This window comes from Lepisma saccharinum, chromosome 17, assembly GCF_977018435.1.
Source record: "Lepisma saccharinum chromosome 17, izLepSacc3.1, whole genome shotgun sequence".
In the NCBI taxonomy this organism is placed as follows: domain Eukaryota; kingdom Metazoa; phylum Arthropoda; class Insecta; order Zygentoma; family Lepismatidae; genus Lepisma; species Lepisma saccharinum.
This window is the reverse complement of record NC_139245.1, coordinates 47956103-47977667: the sequence shown is the minus strand read 5'-3', so window position 1 is coordinate 47977667 and position 21565 is coordinate 47956103. Positions and strand designations below refer to the sequence as shown.

The following is a 21565-nucleotide window of genomic DNA, read 5'->3' as shown; positions in this document are numbered from 1 at the left end:
CTGACCCCTCTTTAGGAGCAGACTTTTATGTAAAAACATATTTCTTTTCCTTGCTTCAGAAGTCTGCCATACTCGGTAGGAGTGCCAATCATATGGCTGCAATGTTATCTGCAAAGTCTTATTTCACATTAAAATGCATAATTTTACCTTTAGCATATAAAACCCATATTTCTAGGGAATGAACAGAAAATGTACGTTTTAGACATTCCAGACAAAGTAAAGTTTCCAAATTCATTGTGTAAATGCATATGTTTGAGTTAATGCATAAAATGGATTAAATAATTTGCGATACTTCAAGATTTATTGAAATCAAAAGAATTTCGGGTTTCTGTCTGCAAATCTAAGCTTTTTGAGTGGCCCGATAGAAAAACTGGAAACTTCCACATAACTGCTTTGCGAAACAGTGAAGGACATTACTGCAGTTGAAAGTAAGGACATGCTTGCAGGTGTTTGAGACAAATTCCGAAGTGTGTTCAAAAAGACATGAGATACCAAACACTGTAAAGTTGCTCACTTTCTGGAGAGTGAACATGTAGGTGATATTGATGGTGTAAGTGTGCATGACATTCCTTTCTTCAAATATGCACATCTGGCAGGCATGTATTTTGAAATATGTTTCGGGGGGAGGGGGGTCCGAACCAAGTGTCTCAATAATAATAATAATAATTATTATTATTATTATGTTTTAATTGAAATAATTGCATTAAATCAAATTAATACTAATTACAACATGTCAATTAATATTGTATTATTATTACATGAATAGGTAAAGAGACAGTATAAGAATAAAGATATAACGGCGCATATTCATTATGTAGCTTACCTGTAGTTAAGATCAGAATAATTTATATAAAAACAAGTGCTCTGGCAATGAAATTAATGCCAAATACATGAAGAATTGAATATTTATTGAATAACAAAAACAATGTTAGATGCAGTTGGAGAAAAGTAAAGTTTCTGATTAATATTTTATGCACATTATTATGAGTAGTAGTGCGTATAAAATTGTAATGTCATTCAAAGCTGTATGATCTCAATATACGTAGTCCTTTACTTTCAATATGTTCAGAGGAAATTAATAACCATCGATTATACAACAAAAGCTAAACAAGCATATTTTCAATATTTAATTTTAGTACTAGGAAATCCTGCCCCCCCCCCCCCCAAATATGTCCTTGACATCTAACTATCTGTGATGTGGAAAAGTAGTTTTCACAATACAAGTCATTGTTCAGAGATATTCGACATCCATTTTCAATGGACAATTTGTAAATGTGCTTTGTTGTTCATTGTAATCAATGGAATGCAACAAGCAACTAACATCTTGCTGTCACTGGCAACTGTCTACTTATTTGTTAGACAGAATTTTGAATGAAAATATTTTTTACTTTTAGCCACATATTTCCACTGTTTTTAGAACTTATCAGTTTTTTAACACCTCAAATTCCACCCACTAGTCATCATTCATTATTATCTGCTCCTGAAGAATTCCATCTCCTCTTCCTGCATTTCGCTTCTATAATTTATGAATTGTATGCTATTTTCTTGTATTGGAAATCTTCTTTCTATCTTCTATATATATACAAATGGATGTATGTGTGTATATGTGTGTGTTTGTTTGTTCCAGCATAACTCTCGAACGCCTGGAGCGATTTTAACCAAACTTGGTACACGTATGACTTACAATCTGGAAAGAAATACTGTGGGGGTAAGACACCCCTAGGGGTGGGGGTAGGAGGGGCGACATGTAAAAATAATCGAAAACGATCGATATTAGTGTGGAATAAATCGTTTTTGGGGTCTCTAAGATGAATAGTGACACTCCCAATGCCATTCAACTCCAAGACACCCCCAGCACCCCTAAGGGTGGGGTGGGAAGGGGGTGACGTAAAAATAATCGAAAACGACCAATATTAGTGTGAAATCCATAGTTGAAGGTGTCGCTAAGATGAATGGTGACACTCCCAATGCCGTTCAACTCCAAGACACCCCCAGCACCCCTAGGGGTGGGGTGGGAAGGGGGTGACGTAAAAATAATCGAAAACGACCAATATTAGTGTGAAATCCATAGTTGAAGGTGTCGCTAAGATGAATGGTGACACTCCCAATGCCGTTCAACTCCAAGATACCCCTGGCACTCCTAGGGGTAGGAAGTTGATGACATGTAAAACGACTGATATTAGTGTGGAATCTATAGTTTTCAGGACCTCTGAGATGTATAGTGACACTCCCAATGCCGTTCAACTCCAAGTTCATTTTACACTATAGTTAAAATTCATTATATTCATATCTAATAGAAGATTGGGATAAATAAATACCCGGGCAACATTGGGCAATCAGCTAGTTTACAATAAACTAGGAATGGGACAGATAAATCAGTGCTCTATCAGTATTGGTCTATATAGGCATATTAATGTATCAGTTTATTGGTAAATTACAGATTATTTTACTGATCCGATATAACTATAAATATCTTATAATTTAGTACAATAGTCTGCCATATTGTTATAATTTTTATGTATAATCTCCATGCCCTACTTTTAAAAAAAAAATGTATCTAAATATGCAGCTTCTTTTGCCCTGCAGTCACTTGGAAACAAACATTTACTTAGGAGGACAATGAACTATTCACGTTATTCAAGGACCATTTGTAATTTGATATCAGATCGGTTATCGGTAATTTTTATGTCGCTACTTTATCGGTATTGACCAAAATTTCATATCAACCCATCCCTATAATAAATCAAATGAATCAGGCTTTCTTCCTGTTACTTCATCTATTCTTCCATGTTTCTCAGATATTTGTAGTTTTCCATTACCCTCACTTCCTTAGCCAGCCATATTCTTCATAGATTTTTAACACCATTTCTGGTTATTAATACTAAACTGTTTTCAGTAGTTAAATCTTTCGACTACCTCATTTCAAAAATCAGCTGTTGCTAAATGACTCTTCCCCACTTTCCTGAGGACCTGGAAATCTTGGGAAATGTGGAAAAGTGAAATGCATTTTTTTCTTTGAATCAGATTCTGTATAATGTGTTTATAGTAGGGCTGAGCTGATACAACTTTGAACCAATACCCATACCATTACTTATACTTGTACCGATTCCAACCAATATCAATACTGATACTTAAAAATTGTCACAAAAGTTGTTCCAAATATTTGGGGTGAGAATTTCACTCTAATTACACTGGTCGACATGGGTTCTGATGTTTGGAAACTAATTGTGGTTTCTGAAACTACATTTGATGCTGATTTCAGAAGTGACCTTGTTTTTGTTGTATCACCCTCAGATATTTAGAAATCTTCATTGTTGTATAAATCGTAATTCCTGCCCAGAAATTAGAAGTTAATAATATTCCCGATAGATGGCAGTGCACCTCTTATTACATTATATGATTAACAAAATTGCTGAAGACGCCTAGTAACAATGAATGATTCAATAAATTTGTTTCTAAGTTTTGTCATTCGATACCAACTAATGCAAATAGTACAGTTTTTAATTTATTTACCGTGTATAAGGTTACGTGATACGAAAACCTTAGTTAAGTGTATTGTAGATATTATATATGTAAATAGCAGTAGGGAATGCAAAATATTTGATAAAGTTTTCGTCATTGTCGATAGTTCGTGCTGTGTTGTGTCGAGAGACAATGTCGTCGTCGTCCAGGAAGTGTTTGAACTCGCCCCATGTATTCTGTTACATTTGTGGAAGCTATGTAGTGAAGAGGCAAAGACAACGTATCACCACATTTGTGAGGTCTGCTTACCACGAATATTTTGGTGTTAAAGTAGGTGATCAGGACAAAAACTGGGCCCCGCACGAAGTTTGCAAAACATGTGTGGAAGCTTTGCTATTGCGGAAGTGTGGCAAGAGGAAAGCATTGCCATTTGGAATACCAATGGTATGGCGGGAACCAAAAAATCACATTGATGACTGCTATTTCTGTGCTATAGATGTTAGCGGTTTCAGTGCTAAGAACAAGAGCAATGTGAGCTATCCCAACAACATACAATCGGCCATTAGGCCCGTGACTCATGGGCCAGATGTACCTGTACCTGTACCACGTACGAGTAGTGATAACTGCAGCACTTCAAGTGACACTGAAGTTGAACGTGCACACTATGATGACAGTGATGATTTCTGTCCTGGTACAAGTACAGGCACTCCGCAACCTTTCACACAACATGAACTCAATGATCTCGTAAGAGACCTAAATTTACCAAAGGAGAGTGCCCAACTTCTTGGTTCCCGACTGAGTAAAAAAAAACTTGTCTCCAGGAACACATTTCTCATGGTACAGGCATCGAGAGACAGAGCTACTCCCATACTTTACTGAAGACGAAAACCTTGTTTATTGTAACAACATAAGGAAAGTCATAGAATTGTATGGTATTTCTTTCAATGTAAGTGAATGGAGACTTTTCATTGATGCATCACAGACTAGTCTGAAGGGTGTTCTGTTAAATAACTGTAATGTGTTCCCATCGATTCCAGTTGCATATTCTGTGTCGCTTAAGGAAACTTATGAAACTTTGAGGTTGATGCTACTGAAAGTGAAATATGAAGAACATGGTTGGTCTGTCTGTGGAGATTTCAAAGTGATTGCTTTGTTGTTGGGTCTCCAGGCTGGGAACACAAAATTCCCCTGCTTCTTGTGCGAATGGGACAGTCGGGACAGGGAGAATCATTGGAAAGTGAAAACGTGGCCAAGTAGAGAATCTCTCTCTCCAGGAAAGAAGAATGTGACACAACGGCAATTAATTCAGTCGTCTAAAATACTGCTTCCTCCGTTGCATATTAAGTTAGGGATAATGAAACAGTTTGTGAAAGTGTTAGACAAAGACGGCGAATGCTTTAAATACATTGCCAGGAAATTTCCATCCGTCACTGAGGGGAAGCTCAAAGAGGGTATTTTTTTTGGCCCTCAGATACGGAAACTGATGTTGGATGCAGATTTTGAAGAAATAATGACTGCTATGGAAAGGGATGCCTGGGTAAGTTTCAAAATGGTGGTTGCCCATTTTCTGGGCAATGAAAAACACGTTAACTATGAACATTTTGTGAAAAATCTGCTAACGAATTTATGTAAACTTGGTTGTAAAATGAGCCTCAAATTGCATTTCCTTAACTCACATCTAGATTTCTTTCCGAGTAATCTCGGACACTTCAGCGAGGAGCACGGGGAAAGATTTCACAAGGACATAGCAGAGATGGAACGGAGATACCAGGGACGATGGAATGTTTCCATGATGGCAGATTTTTGTTGGATGTTGAAAAGAGATGTTCCTACTTCGGGTGTCGGGGAAGGCAGAAAGTCAAAAAGAATGAAGTTTGATCCTGAGTCTCAGTAATTCGAAATGCACTATGTTATATCTCTTTCTAGACATGTGTAAATATAAAATGTACATGAATATAGTATATAATATAGATTTTACAATCTCAATATATGTCCCACTGATTACTATTTTTGCAAAAATTATTTATTCTATGTGTGTGTAATGTGATTATATACACCCCAAATGATCCCAATAATACCATAATAGACCCCTATATGCTATTCAGTTTTCACAATTTGTGAAAAATTGTGACGTGATGGAGCAAAACGGTTTTCAAATTTGAATTCAGCATGAAAAATCCTTTCAGAGTCACCTATTCATGTCAAAACATCGTTCAACTTTTGAAAAAATGTCGACCAGTGTTATAAATACCTATTTACAAAAGTTTTGCTATTAATTTTTTTTAAAAAAAAATACTGCAAAATTTTAAAAATAACGATTATGTATTCCCAAAATACAGTTCTTTCACGTTATTCAAACATTTTGGCATAACTTTCTGGATAATTAGACTCCACAAAATTGTCGTGTGACATTTTTGCGGACCTCGTGAAAGATCAAATGCCAAACTAGTATTGGCTGGTATCTGTAAATAAAATTCAACCAATACTTTACGATACCGATACCAATACATCGGCTCAGACCTACTTTATAGATGACTTTTTCATTTACTTTGAATGTATTTTCTCTATTCTCTTGAATAACAATTGCAGTTTATCACTTAAAAACTTGTTAGTGGCTTGTTAAAGCACCCAATAATTGTCTAGAAATTTATTTTAAAATTGCCTGGAAAACCTAGAATGATAGGGGAATTTGTCAGTATGAATAAAAATCTAGGGATAAACCAAACCATAAAATTTTTACTAACCGGTAACCAATGTAATATAAAATAAAATAGTTATCATTTTTTCGCTTTTGTACAGTGGCTTCCATGAGTATTACTGTGCAAATTGTCCATGACTATTTTCATTAATTTTTCTCTCACATCCTATGTGTTTTTAAGCGATGAATTTTTATGTATGCTGGTGCAGAAGTTGTCAACAGCTTGTTTTGAGTTTTTTTTTTTTTTTTTTAATTCTTGAAGTTCTTATTGGATCAAATAAAGTACACGAACATGATGGACAATTTGCATGGATCTCACTGTACATATGGTGGTGTATTTTTGTCCTGGAACAAGAAATTGTGCATTAAAGCATAATTTTACAAAAGCTGAACACATTTAGCATTATGTAGGTTTGGTGCGTATTACTCACAATTCCAGAATCTAAAAAGACGTTAAAAAATTAACGTTAAAAACTGTACTTACGTATGCGAGTATGTTGTTCCTATTTTCCTTTCTTCAGAACTACGTTTCAGAGACTAACTATCCTCATCTTCAGGTTCGTATGAAAAAAGTAGGTACTTAACATAGTACGACGTCAAAATGTAATAAAAGGATTGTGGACAAGGGTTGGTGTGGATACATTTAAGATATTATATCCCCGCCCTGGGATAGGAAAGCATCCGTGGAGAAGTGAGTGACCTTCATGTAGATTAGGAAGCACAGTTGAGCAGGAAAGGCTGTACCTGCAAGTTGTATATATTGATACACACAGGGTTTTTTTTAGTTTTTTAATGTTTTTAACATGAGAATAGGTTAAATGTGCGTGTTTTTAGTGAACGACAAGCTTTTTATATACGTCCAGGGTGGGGATGTAATATCTTAAATGTATCCACACCAACCCTTGTCCACAATCCTTTTATTACATTTCGACGTCGTACTATGTTAAGTACCTAGTTTTTTCATATGAACCTGAAGAAGGGGATAGTTAGTCTCCAAAACGTAGTTCTAAAGAAATAGGAACAACATACTCGCATACGTAAGTACAGTTTTTAACGTTAATTTTTTGAACACATTTGAATTTTTATACTAATAAAAGACAATAAAAATTACAGAATGGTGCATACTATTTAAGGAAATACTGTATTGGATTAATAAATCCCTATTTCAACTGATATTGCGACAGGATCAATTATTCTGTGACTAAGTTTAAAAATCAACCAAACATATGAGGAGAATTAGGTAAACTTATTTTCCTTATTCATGTTCTTGTTTTTTTTTTCAGTTTTTCACTTAGATCCAGAAACTGGCAAAACAGAAAGAGAGTTGTTGAAAGCCATGGCTAGAAGTAAGCACAAAGCTGAAAATTCAATTTCTTTTGTTGTTGTCAGTGAACCACCTCCTGAAGAATGTGATACAAAGGAATGTGAAGAAGTTGGGTAAGTACAACAGATATTCAATTTTATTTCTAATATATTTTTTAAAAGTATTTTTCGATTTTTTTGTTAGAGGTAGTGCTGTAACAAGTGTTTCTACAAACTTCAATATTGTACAGAAATGTTTGAAGGTATTTTTTTTGTTCATCTTAATTCTATTTCTATTTTGGTTATTTCACATCAGTTTTCTATCTCATGCATTAACCTTAAAAGGAAAATATATACCAAAACTAAACTACAAGTGTATAAGTCAGTAGTGGAACCAATTCTACTATACGGAAGTGAAAGCTGGCCAGTAAGAGGAAAAGAAATAAGACAAATAACGACAGTAGAGATGAAATGCTTCCACAGAATAGTTGGTAAAACAAGAGGAGTGCGAAATGAAAGAATCAGAGAAGAATTAAATAAAGACAATAGAAGAGAAACTGACACAAAGACAACTAAAATGGTTTGGACATGTGTTAAGAATGGACGAAGATGTGTATTACTGTCAGTGAAATTGCTTCCCAGATGGAAATAAGTGTACGATATGCCCGCCATATCAGTCATGACATACTGAGGTTCAGGAAAAGTGTGTGCGAGGTGGGTTCCGAAACGTTTGGCACCGGAAATGAACTTCATCGTCTTGTCACTGGAGATGAAAGTTGGGTTCATTTCTATGAAGCAGACATCTTTCGTCTTCCAAACCGAAGAAGGTACATGCTCAACGGAGTGCTGGAAAGGTTGTGTTAACTTTGTTTTGAGACCACAAGGGGCCAATTCTTGAACATTACATGCCCAAAGGTCATAATGTAAACAGTACCACCTACTCCAACATTTTGCACAAAAAACTGAAACCAGGAATTCTGCAGACACGACATGGTCTGTTGTCCACTGCTGTGCTTTTGCTCCATGGCAATGCGAGACCACGCGCTGCCAATGTCACATTGTCTACCATCGACGACTTAAAGTTTGAGTGTTTACCCCACCCTCCATATTTGCCCGATCTCACACCTTCCAGTTTCCACACCTTTGGCCCACTGAAAGATGCACTAAGTGGATCGAGATTCCGGAATGATGAGGAAGTTCAGTCAGCGGTGCACAGGTGGTTATGCACTGTAACGTACTAGGTGGGCAAAAAAAAACAAAAAAAAAACAAGCAAGGGGAAGATGTGCTGAAGGCTGTGGATCAAAAAACACTATACCCTATTCCAGTAAATTACAAGTCACTACCTTAGAAGCTTATGACGCATTGTTATGCGTAGCTTCTGTCTCGTAAGAAAACCACACCGAGACACATAAGGTCAGGCTATTAAACACACACCCACAAGTAAACAACGCCGCAAGCAATTTCAATTAGTTAACGTTAATTCGCTTGACGTAGAACTCATCAAAAATGCACAACCTCATCTAGGAACAGTTCAGGAAAACAGATGATGTTTCAATGCCTTCGTACAAGATGTAACTATTATCGTACATGAAATGACACATTCAATCTCATCAAAATTAATACTACTTATTACCAATAGAATTCTTGTAGAGGATAAACAACAACAATATTTAAGATCAATTTTTACATAAACCAATTTATTATATTGTATCTTGTAAGATTGCAAATATTTTAATACAATTGATTAACAATATGTTGACGAACCAGCATCAAAATTCTAACTTCAAAAGGGTGCTCATAAATAACGAAGCATAACCTCTAAGAACAACAACTTCTCTTTTTTCTTTGTACACAATGTACATTTAAACACGTGTTGCTTGATTAAGCTAAAAATACTTCACAACTAGTAACGTTAAATTCATCAGTAATGCCTTCATCTTAATCTACTAATGCTCTTTAAAGTGAAAGGGAGAGAGAAGAGAGTTATTGGTTTACTGCTCATTCAGCACGTATCAAAACTAGCAACTTTACTTCATTAAACATTTCAAATAACGGACGTTCAATTAATTCAGCAAACAAGTGAGGCATCTATTCGGTGTCAAATTCAATGCTAGATGATAAACCTCTAGCTTTCCATAACTTCGTTTAACTTTAAGTTCTGTCGTTTATTGCAACCTGAAATATGCAATCTTGTACTAATATTTTTGTTCTTTTTAACAAAGTATCACACTGGCAATGTCTCGTAGTTTTTTTCCACTACCTACTGTAACACTACCCTTATCAAGCGCTGGCATAGTTGCATTGAACTTGGGGGGGGGGGGGACTATGTTGAAACATAGTACTGTAGTTCTTTGGTGCTTGTAATAAATATTTGTTACAACATATTTTTGGTTATATATTGAATGAGCCTTGTATGTTACCATTAGATTATTTACCATTGGTTACCACAGTGGGAGCTTCCCCAAATTCCTATTGTGTCAAACAGCCAATGCAACAGTCAAATTAGTCTGGACACACTTTTAACAGGGGCAGTGTCGTCCCCACATGGCTTTAAAGCAGATACCTTGGGGGCCCAGGTGCTGTCCGAGCTCAACAATTAAGGGTAAGGCCCTTATCATTTCTTGATAGGAATTTATCTTGATATTCTGAATTGTTCTACCTTTGAAGATGAAACACATAATTGGAGCTGAGACCATTCCGATGCCAATGTAACGGTATCGGAAAGTATTGGTTGGAATTTATTTACCGATACTGACCACTACTTTCCTGCATTTTGGTATTTTCCAGACTCCATAAAAATGCCACGCAACACTTTCATGGAGTCTCATTATCCTAGAAATTAATATTTGAGGTTCCCTTTTAATTTTGCACCAATTTTCTGTGAACAACAACAAAGTTTGTAATAATATGTAATTTAATATTCTGATGTAATTCTTGAGTTTTTTAATGCATACAATTAATAGTGGAATACTTACACACAAATTATTAATCAATATTTTGAACAACTTTTAATTACTACAATTTTCAAGTATCAGTATCGGTGAGAGTATTGGTATTGGTGAGAGTATTGGTATTGGTGAGAGTATTGGTATTGGTGAGTGTATCGGTATCAGTGAGTGTATCGGTATCAGTGAGAGTATTGGTATCGGTGAGCGTATTTGTAGCGGTGAGAGTATTGATATCAGTGAGAGTATTGGTATTGGTGAGGGTATCAGTGAGAGTATCGGTATTGATTGAAAGTGATATCAGCTCAGCCCTACACATAATATAATTAAACTGAAACTGAACCATGCGGTGCAACGGTCCTTCAAGATCTGCTGAATGGGTGACTTATTCAGAACATTGCTTCCATAGGGCTTTCTAGACCCAAGCCGCCACTCCATATATCAAGCAACCCTTCGAGTAGGGATTGACCAGTGTGAAACTTCTGCTGTTGCTCATAAAGTACTGATGTCACCCATATTCTACAAATTCAATATGAAATTGAAAATATTCCATGAAGAATCTTAATTCCTGTGTAATTTATTTTTGCAGATCCACGGTATATAAATATTAGGAGTGAAACATATTAGTTTGTACTCTATTGGTATTGACCAAAGTATGGGCATATCAGTTTGAAAAATTCTGATAATTTCATCAATTTGATATATATAATCTGTGATTTATTGTAAAATTATCTCATTTTCTTGTTAGTTTTTGTAAAGTAAATATCTAAACATGCAGTTTCTTTTCCAAAAAGTTTATGAACCACTCATGCTTTCAAGGTAAGGTAAAGTTCGCTGTGCATATATCACCATGCCATGAAAGTTCATTAGTTTGGAGGTGATGTGATCAGCACCATGCTCCGACCACCTTTACCCCCTCCCCAGGTGTGCCCTCATGCACCCATTGATTTGAGGCTGGGTTAGCCCAGGAGCCACTTTATGCAGGGAAAAGGTCGGAAGGTCACCCACCCTGGGAATCGAACTGTAATGTTTTATGTTATCAATATCAGTAAGTTTTGTATCGGTACTCTGTTGATCAGCAAAAATTTCATATTGATCCAGTGCCAAAAAAAAAATACTTTTTGTATTTTGCACTGAATTACAGGCTATTCATAGACAGATAAGTAATACTCCACTGATATACTTAGATTGGCCAATACTAGGGATGGACGATATCGAAAATTTGATATCACAATATATCATCAAGAAAATATCGTCACAGACGATATGATACAATATTTTTTTATATCATGATATCGGCGATATACCGTCTCCACGATAAGTATCACCAAATATCGTGACGATGTATTGCTGACATGATATATATTGCTAAAATATCATAACGATATATCACCAACATGATATATATCACCAAAATATTGTGATAATATATCACCGACACGATATATATCGCCAAAATATTGTAACGACATATTGTCTAGTTGATATCGCCTAGACGATATTTTTTTAATATATATATCGCCCAAGACTAGCCAATACCAATAGAGGACTTCATTAATCCATCCTGTCCTTACTATTTAGTAAAATATGCTACAATTTGGTGAACCAATATCAGTACAGTTCAACACTAGAAACAATCATATGTGCAGTGCTGGAAAGTACATTGTAATTCACTATACACATTTATAAACAGCACATGGATATTTTTAAGAAGGTGATGTTTCACAATGTTCTTATTTGCATCATCAAACTCTCAGCAGTCAGGAAAATATACAATCAAGACAGTAAAATCTAGTGACTGGCAACAGTGAGCTTAAATGTTTCTTTACGATAAATAATTGATCATCTTGGAACGAATTCAACAAACTTTGGAATATACAAATGCTTTTCCTTGAACTCCATTGGGTCTGATGAGAAATTGTGGAATGTCACCTGCAAAAAAAATCAGTGTTGCATTCACTGATTGCATCAAAAAGCAGATAGTGAAGGTGAGACCACATTGAGACCAGAAAAATAAAGGATGACTGAACAAACTGGATTTACGTTGTAATTCGCTAAATTCCTGTTTTCTTTTTCTGGTCTTCTTGTAGTGCAATACAAGGTTTGTGGGTCCATCGTAATTGCAACTGTTATTGGATAGTTGTCTGATACGTTCATAGTTATGTATAATCCACAAACACTACATTAACTCTAGCTTACCCAAGTGGGGGGCCTCCACCACCTCTATTTATTCAATTTTTCAACTGAAAATTTGTATAAAGAATTGAAAATAAATTACATTGTTCTCCAGGTTGTTACCAAAATTTCTGGATTACTTTTCTTCACAAAAACATAAATGTAATGTAATAGGAGGCAAAATGCACTAGGTGGGCCTATAAGGTGCCATCTTTGGAATGCACATTAATCAAAACACTCATGCCAGTGAGAGTGTACAATTGATTGGTAATGATGGTAATTTTGGTAATTATTATAATGACCAACTACACATCTATAAACAAAAATAAAGCATTAATATATAATTATTATGATTTTTGCGAGTTTTAGTGAATGGTATATGTGGGACACTCATGCAATAATTGATTATTTCTTAATAGTAAATAACTGCACATATATACAGGGTGACAAGAAATAACCCGTACTAATGTTTGTGATCATAAATTTATTAAACCGAAACAATTGAGCAAATCAACACTGAAGAACAATGACATGGGACCTTAGGAACAAGATGTTCAGCTGGTTTCAAAGTGGCCTCCCTAGGCGGCAATACAGAGGTCCAAACGGGCTTTGAAATTTTGGGCAATGGGCCGCAGGTCCCCGGACGACAATCTGTTCCACTTATGACGCAGCGATTGCTTCAGTGACTCCAAACTGTGGTGGCGTTTTGCACATACCCTGGCCTCCAAAATCGACCAGACACTGTAGTCCTTTGGGTTGAGATCCGGCGAGTAGGGCGGCCATTCCGTCGATGTGATGAAGTCCGGAAAATGGGTTCTGCACCACGCTTGCATCATTTTCTCCCTGTGGGCCGGAGTGGAGTCTTGCTGGAATGTCCATTGCGTATCGCCGAAGTGCTGCTGGGCCCACGGAAGGACGATGTTCTCGAGAATGTGGCGGTGGTACACTTCTTGGTTGATTTTGACCCATTGATCCACGAAAACCAAGGTCGTCTTGCTGGTTGCGCAAATTCCGCCCCACACTATGACCGACTGCAGATTTTGGCGGTGTTCGACGATGGCTGAGGTACCGGGAACCTCTGCAGACCAGGTCCTGTCGTTTTGGTGGTTGTGCGCCTGCTCCACGGTGAACAGCTTCTCGTCTGTGAAGAGAATGCGCTCCCATCGCTGACCTGCGGCCCGGCACTTCAGAGGGCAGCATCTTTTGAGTCGCAGGCGTTTGTTTTCGTCCGTGAGAAGCTGAACTTTTTGGAGCTTGTACGCCTTGAGGTTGAGGTTCTTTTTCGCCATTTGCCGCACCGATTCGCGGTTGATCCCGATATCACGGGCAACTTTTCTCATGGAGACCCTCGGATTTCGCTGAACTCGCTTTTTGATGATCTTGCGGTTCTGGGACGTGTTGACGGTAGGCTGTCTTCCTCTTCTGGGACGGTCACCTTCATGGTCGAGCTCCTTGAATCGCCGAACTGCACCTGAGACTGTCATTTTTGGAACACCCAGCAAACGAACAATTTCACATTGACGCTTTCCTTGATGCCACAGTTCCAAAATTGCACTGCGTTTGGTTGACATTCTCAAACACAAAGAAAGTAATCATTATGAAGCCGAAACAACAGGTACAGTTACAAAAGACTATGGAGAATCCAAAAACACAACAATTATTTGGCTACGGTACACTACATTCTTGGCAGGCTATGCCAAACTTTGTACGGGTTATTTCTTGTCACCCTGTAATTAACAAAGGAAGCAATGATTTAATAACAAAATAGTGTCTTGAATTTTAATGATAAAATGACGTGTGGCCCTATCAGGGCCTGCCTCAGGTAAGTACATTTCTCACACGGCATGGGTAAGCTAGGGTTAAGTTCAGTAATAATAGTATGACCAAAAACTAATCGATTTGTATTTTTGTACAGGAGTGCTTTCGTTAGCATCCCACACATATATAAGAAAGGAAAAGATATCATCGAACAGGAAGTGCCAGTGTTCGGCGCTAAAAACACTCAAGAAATTGTTGGTCATCTCACTTTAACAGTAATAGCTGCCAGAGCTCTGCAGGATATTTTAAACTCAGACTAGTGACATCCTGAGGAATTTCTACAGCGCTGCATCAATTTCATTAAACTTTTAAATGAATATTTAAACAAGTTTTAGAATTTATAAATGTTTGTTATAAAACAATTTACAATTTTTATATTCTCTTGTGAAATTTATAAGTTTTAGGTACTGACTAATTTGTTACTACAAATGATGAATTAACTTTATAATTAATGTATCTAGCAAATTTATAACAATATTTTTACTGCTATTGATGAATTATAATTTTGATTCAACTATTTATATGGTGTTTTTCAAGAGAATTTTAAGTTTTGTGAACAATATAAGCTGATTATGCTCTATAAAGGAGGTAAATATTCCACGATCACTGTCTTGGTATAGGATATAAGTTGGAAGTGCTGCCATTACCATGCAATTTTTTAAACTTCTGTCTGTATGTCGTTCTGTTGTGTTGTTACTTGATGTAAATAACATTCTTGGATTGCATAAATACAGGATTCATTAAAGTTAATGACATATCAGCAACACACATCATGCACCAGTACCAGACAATGGCCCAACCAGTTTTGGCAGCAATATCAATTTCAACTTGTTAGCTATCAAGAGTATCAGTTCTAATGATCTTGTGGAGAGATTTCAGCACATTCTCAAAGGATAGGATCTTAAAATTACTCCAGATCTTCCAGAGTGCTACATATCAAGATAAATAATTACTAGAAGTACATATTTTTGGTAAATAAAAAAGTAAAATTTCAGTACAAAAACAGTCAATTTCGGCTTGAAAAGTGGTAAATTAAATTAAATTTCGGTGTTATAGCGGTGAAAAATTGGATCAAAATCGTTATATAAAATGACATTTTGTTTTTAAAGTTATGAATATAATCCTCAATTTGATTTAAAAACTGCATGTATTACACAAAATAAACATCTCTTCTAATATCACATTTATGTAGTTACCGGAGTATTAAGATTTTTCCTGTATAAAGGGGTCCATTTTTGCTTCTAAGATATTTACAGCAGGATTAATCAATTTTCCGTGAATTGCATAACTCGCAGGATAATTTAACTTCAGAAAGTGTTACGTCGGTAAATAAACTCTAAATCTCGCATGTCGTGGTTATTTCACATCATTTCATGACAAAACAGGGTAGGAAAATGCACCTCACACCTTTCAGAAACATGAAAAATTAACATTACAATGTGTTATTTCACATTTTGCGTTTTAATCAAAAATTAAATATGCATGCCTCTACTAATTACTGGTGACTTACTAGATTTGTAAATAAGTAGAACTTGATAGAAATGATAACCTCAAGATTTCAATGAAGCCAGGTGAAACCTGTGTACATGAAATGCAATTGACCTATGATTATGGATAATCATACTGTGCACAGCATGAGAGCAAATGAAATTTTGTAAATCTTAATTATATGAACAGTTTTGCTTTTTTTATCATTCCTTTGCATTGTTGTAAAAAATGAAAAGTCTTGTCGATGATGCATATATAATTGATTTTAGTCATGGATCACCCGTAATTTTTCATACTTTGTACATAAAGTTGTTGTTGATGTGTAAATAGTTTACTGTTTTTATGTTTAAATCACTAAAGTAAAAATACACACTTTCGTATTAAGATTTTTGTAAAAGATGTATTTTTTTTATTGTATTTAAAATATATTTTTTTCTGATGAAACTTGTGTAATTATTATTGGTACTAATTTGTAGAGTATTTACTAAAATTTATCATTGATGTTTTTTTAAATTTTTTTATGAAGGATATAGAGAATTTAAGAATGTGGAAATGTCCCACTGTGAACTCGGAATCAAGTCCTCTTTCCATAGAACTTATTTTCATCTTTCTAGGACCAACAGTTTCCTACTTTCTTTATTTCTGGACCTGCGTCCAGCCACTTTTCTGAAAGCTCTCGATGCACAGATTCCGAATCTGCAATTATTTTCACCCTGGCTCAATCAGGGCCGGAGCTAGAGTCATTTGAAAATTTCATTTTTTTTTAATGCTTATAACTCCGCCTCTAATTGATGTGGAGGCATGGTTTAAACGTCATTGGACTCGGAATCAAGTCTTCTTTCCATAGAACTTAGTTTCATCTTTCTGGGACCAACGGTTTCCTTTATAACTGCAGTCAGTGCTGCCATATAAACCACATTCTCATCAGCAAAGCTCAAGGTGGAGTACATAGAGGTTGGTCTATCATATATTTCTTGTGGTTGTGTACTTTTGATGTTATTTATTATTTTTAGAAAGGCTGGAGGTAAGTCATTTTCTGGTCAAATGGAAAAAGTTCATCGTATTGCTCTTAGATGTATCATATATTTTTCTAAGTAGTTATGGATTTTGTAGTGGCAGATATGTTCAATTTTTATGTTGTCTATTTTACATTTTCCATGTAATTCATTTAACTTTCCTGGTTTCAATGACTCAACATGTTATAAAATTTTCCTGGATTTTACACAAGTCCATGAAAAATATACAATCAAAGTTCCACCCTGCAGTATTTTGAAAACATCAGTGTCTGAATAATCTTCACGTGAAGAAGCTGCCTTATGAAAGGAAAGAGAAATATTCTCTGGGAAAAACCTTACAAACAGCAGGTAGGTATTTTTGTAATGAACATGAGCAGTGGATACTAATAATTAAAATTGTAACACTGATTTGTATTAAATGATCCCTCAGTTTGCTCCTCAAAAAGGACTATGTCTTTGATCCACTTGCAGCAACATGATTCTGTATTTGGCTGAAGTTTATATTCTTCTTCAATTATTTCCTGTGAAAGACATATTTCATGAACGTGAGAATCAATAAAGTAGAATGCAAATAAAAACAAAATTGTCCACTGATCTTGGCTTTACTGAATCTCCTTAATGTGTGGACTAGAGTACTGCATCGGACCATTTTTGCTCGCTCAAACTCGTTCGTACCGCACTCGTAGTGGAATGATAGACATCGTCTCATACTTCAGAGCCTAATAAGCAGCACTGTTAACCTAAAACTCATACATGGAAACCATACTATGCAATTACAATTCTAAGTAATAATTCCATATATTATTATGTAAGGCTCAAATACAATACTGTATACATATGAAAGTATGCAATATCTACAGACCAAAACGTAAAATTTATACACATGCAGACAGAGCTGCCTAAGCAATTACAAATATCGTATCACAGTGCAAGAAGTATGTGTACATCATTGTTCACTTACTGAAAATGATAATCATATTCTGCGAAATAATAAAACACAGTTATAACATTCAGTCGAACATCTTTTCAATGTGAAAATAATCGTAGAAACATAAAATGTCAGTCTAGGTAGTTTCAGCCCATAATCATCTATTTCATTTTCACATATCTTGGTAAAATTTACAAAACTGAATTTTAACATGGAGATGATGACTATGTTCACTTATTTTTCAATTTCAATTCATCATTTACTTCACGATCCATATTTGAGTGCCCACTACAATAGACAAATTACGGAAATACATCTACTAATAGTGTTCGAGAGTATTTCGCTCGAGTGGAAGAACTATCAATTTTGTGAGTCATCTAGTGTTGCCCATGCGAACTATTTGACACTCGAACATAAAAAGCTCATTGCAGCACTCTAGTGTGGACATAAGTGCACAGGCTCAACATATTACACAGTGTAATATTGATTTACTTAATTTGAAGCCAACCCTCCATTGGTATACGTGTTCCACATTAACACAGTTGTATACGATCAGTGTAGCACTCTCATATGGATTTCATTGTTTTTTGTAATTTTTATATTTTTTACATTCAATCATATTGAAATAATTTATCAATACTTTTATCCAATATATATCACTTTTTGGAATTAAAATTTATCTTATTATATCATAACAAATACTTTTTTTTTGTATTGCAATATTACTGGTTACATATTATGAGATACAATTTTTCAAGAAATACATAATTTTTATAATTTCATTTGGAATTCACTTTTGATGTTAACTAATTCGCATAACATTAGTAATAAATTCCATAATTTATTACTTGTTGACAAGGGTTATGTACATTCCACCTAGTATTTGGTCTAGGAATTAATTCGTGCGCCTGGACAAGAGATGGCGTAACGAGCGTATCGTCCCACAGTTCCGTGTATCCACACATGCGTTGAAAACTCCTGTCAGCGCACATCGTTCGTAGTATAGGGCAGTTGATTGACGCATCAACAACAGCATTTTGTAGTCAACTGAACATGGCGCAGTTCGTGCCAGATAAAGTGTTTTTGCGGGGTGTTCTGCTTCATTACTTTAACATGCAGAAAAGTGCTACCGAAAGTCATCGTATTTTGGTGGAAGTGTATATGGTGACCATGAGCTAGCTGAGCGAACGTGTCAGAAGTGGTTTGCACGGTTTAGAAGTGGTGATTTCGGCCTGGAAGACCAAGAGCGACCTGGACAGCCAAAAAAATTTGAAGACGAAGAATTGAGAGCATTGCTCGATCAGAATTCGTGTCAAATGCAGGAAGAACTTGCAGAAGCATTAGGCGTTGATCAAACAACAGTTTCCAAATGCCTCAAAGCCATGGGAATGATTCAAAAGATGTCACATTGGGTTCCACATGAATTGAAAGACAGAGACGTTGAAAGACGAAAAACCATTTGCGAATTGCTGCTTCAAAGACAGAAAAGAAAGGGGTTTTTGCATCGCATTTTTACTGGCGATGAGAAGTGGATCCATTACGAGAACCCGAAACAAAAAAAGGCCTGGGTGAAGCCAGGTGAACCAGGTCCATCACAACCGAAACGAGATATTCACTGTGCATATGGTGGGATATGAAAGGTGTGGTGTACTATGAGCTGCTGCAACTGGGTGAAACTATTAATGGAGAACGTTATCGACGACAATTAATGCGTTTGAAGCAAGCTCTGGCCAGGAAACGACCAGAATGGGAGAACAGACATGATAAACTTATTTTTCAACATGATAACGCTAGCCCACATGTCGCAAAACCGGTCAAAACCTATTTAGAAAATGTCGGATGGGAAGTTTTACCCCACCCGCCGTATTCACCAGACGTTGCTCCTTCGGACTACTACTTGTTCGATTGCATGAATAATGATTTGATTGGACAGCGGTTCACTTCTTCAGAAGATATCGAAAAATGGATCTCTGACTGGATCGCTTCAAAGGATGAGGACTTCTTTCGCCACGGAATCTGTAACTTGCCTGGCTCGCGATGGACAATATTTTTCTTAAGGCGTTTATGTATTTTGTGTTTGAACTACAGCTTCAATGTGTGCGTAACAACCGCATGAATTAATTCCTAGACCAAATAGTTTCATCACAACCAATATATTGAGAAGGGACAAGTAATTCATCTTCATGGGGAGATCGATCCCTGTTGCTACCATGATCACTGTTCACTGTTTAACATTATCTTATGGCCCTGAGAATCAACCACAATCAATCTATCCAGACCTTCCCTTTATTTACCATTTGGTTCAGCAAACCATTCTTGGATCCGTTCTTCATTTGTGCTGAATATCACATTCCAAAGTTTATTTAGCAGGAATAAGTGAATGGAAACGAATAACAAAATAATTACCAAAGAATCTATACATAAAACAGTGAAAAACATGAATTGGATGTGAACGGTAATTTTAAAAAAATCGTTATGTGGTTGGTATACATGTGAGCGTGCCGCTCACAAAATATGGACTGTCATCAAAATGGCATGTGTCTGCAGAATGAGAGCAGTGCTATGACCTACAGCTGATATCGTCGGCCACACACATTACACAAGACCAGAAATTCATACCATGATCTCGGCCTGAAAAACATACAATTATTACCTAGTGTGAGAACCACACTCACACATATAACAACGAAGGGTTAAACTTCATTGGAAAATTTCTTCTTCCATAGAAAAAATGTAAAATATTACAAACATACTTCATTAATATCAGATTCCATCATTTGCAAATGTGCTGTATAGAGAAGTGAACTAGCATGTACTGACTGAGGCAAGTGTACTTATCTGGAGAAATGTCTTTGATTTTGCTAGGTTAAAATGACATTTCAGTTTAAGTTAGTCGAAATTTTGATGGATTAATTTTCTTTCACAACATCATAGCGCCATTGGAATGTAATCTGGTTGTTGCATAATTTGAAACTAATTTATAATCAGCTTGACATGTAGAATTTTTGGTCATTTAAAAATTTCTTCGTCATTCATTCATTTTGAATATTATTGAATAAACTTAATTCTCTTGAAAAGAAAGTGCAGTTTAACATTTATACCTGGTTTTTAGCATGCCAAAGCACCATGGTAAGGTCTGGAAATTTATTCTAAAATTGCATGGAAAAGTTGGGGCATTGTTGTGAAAAACATGAGTGGGAACCCTGTACAGTGGGATGCATAAGTATTACCAAATAAAATGTCCATCACCATATTTAAACTCTGCTTTATGGAATCAGAGCTGCTAGAATTGAAACAAAAAGCCAGGCAGGCAAGCTGTTGACAAGCTTTCCACCATCTAATCCTTAAAAACACGCAGAATGCAAGAGAAAATTTTATGAAAATTGTCGTGGACAATGAGATGCACAAGTATTGCTTTGCAAATTGTTAGACTATTTTCATTAATTGTTCTCTTACATCGTATGTGTTTTTAGCAATGGATATTTATGTATGCTGGTGTAGAAATTGTCAACAGCTTGTTTTGAGTTTTCTTTTAATTCTTGAAACACTTATTGGGTAAAATAAAGTGCACGAACATGGTAATGGACAATTTGCATGGTAATACTCATGGATCCCACTGTATTAAGAACCTTTGAACCAAATGTAATGAAAATCACAAAGATTCACATCTACACATGATGTCACTTATAGTTAACCAATTACCCATTTACTAATACTGATGGATCATCCTGT

At 35.9% G+C, this 21565-nt stretch overlaps 1 protein-coding gene across 1 annotated transcript in view; it reads left to right on the top strand.

Moving 5' to 3' along the window:
* Positions 1–16202, top strand: part of LOC146001729 (uncharacterized) — a 109598-nt gene extending 93396 nt beyond the window's left edge. Inside the window, exons 18-19 of the mRNA XM_083139421.1 lie at positions 7444–7597; positions 14499–16202. Coding sequence (XP_082995547.1) covers positions 7444–7597; positions 14499–14661 — 317 coding nt within the window. The 3' untranslated portion in view covers positions 14662–16202. The remainder of the gene's footprint in view (positions 1–7443; positions 7598–14498) is intronic.
* The last annotated feature ends 5363 nt before the right edge of the window (positions 16203–21565 follow it).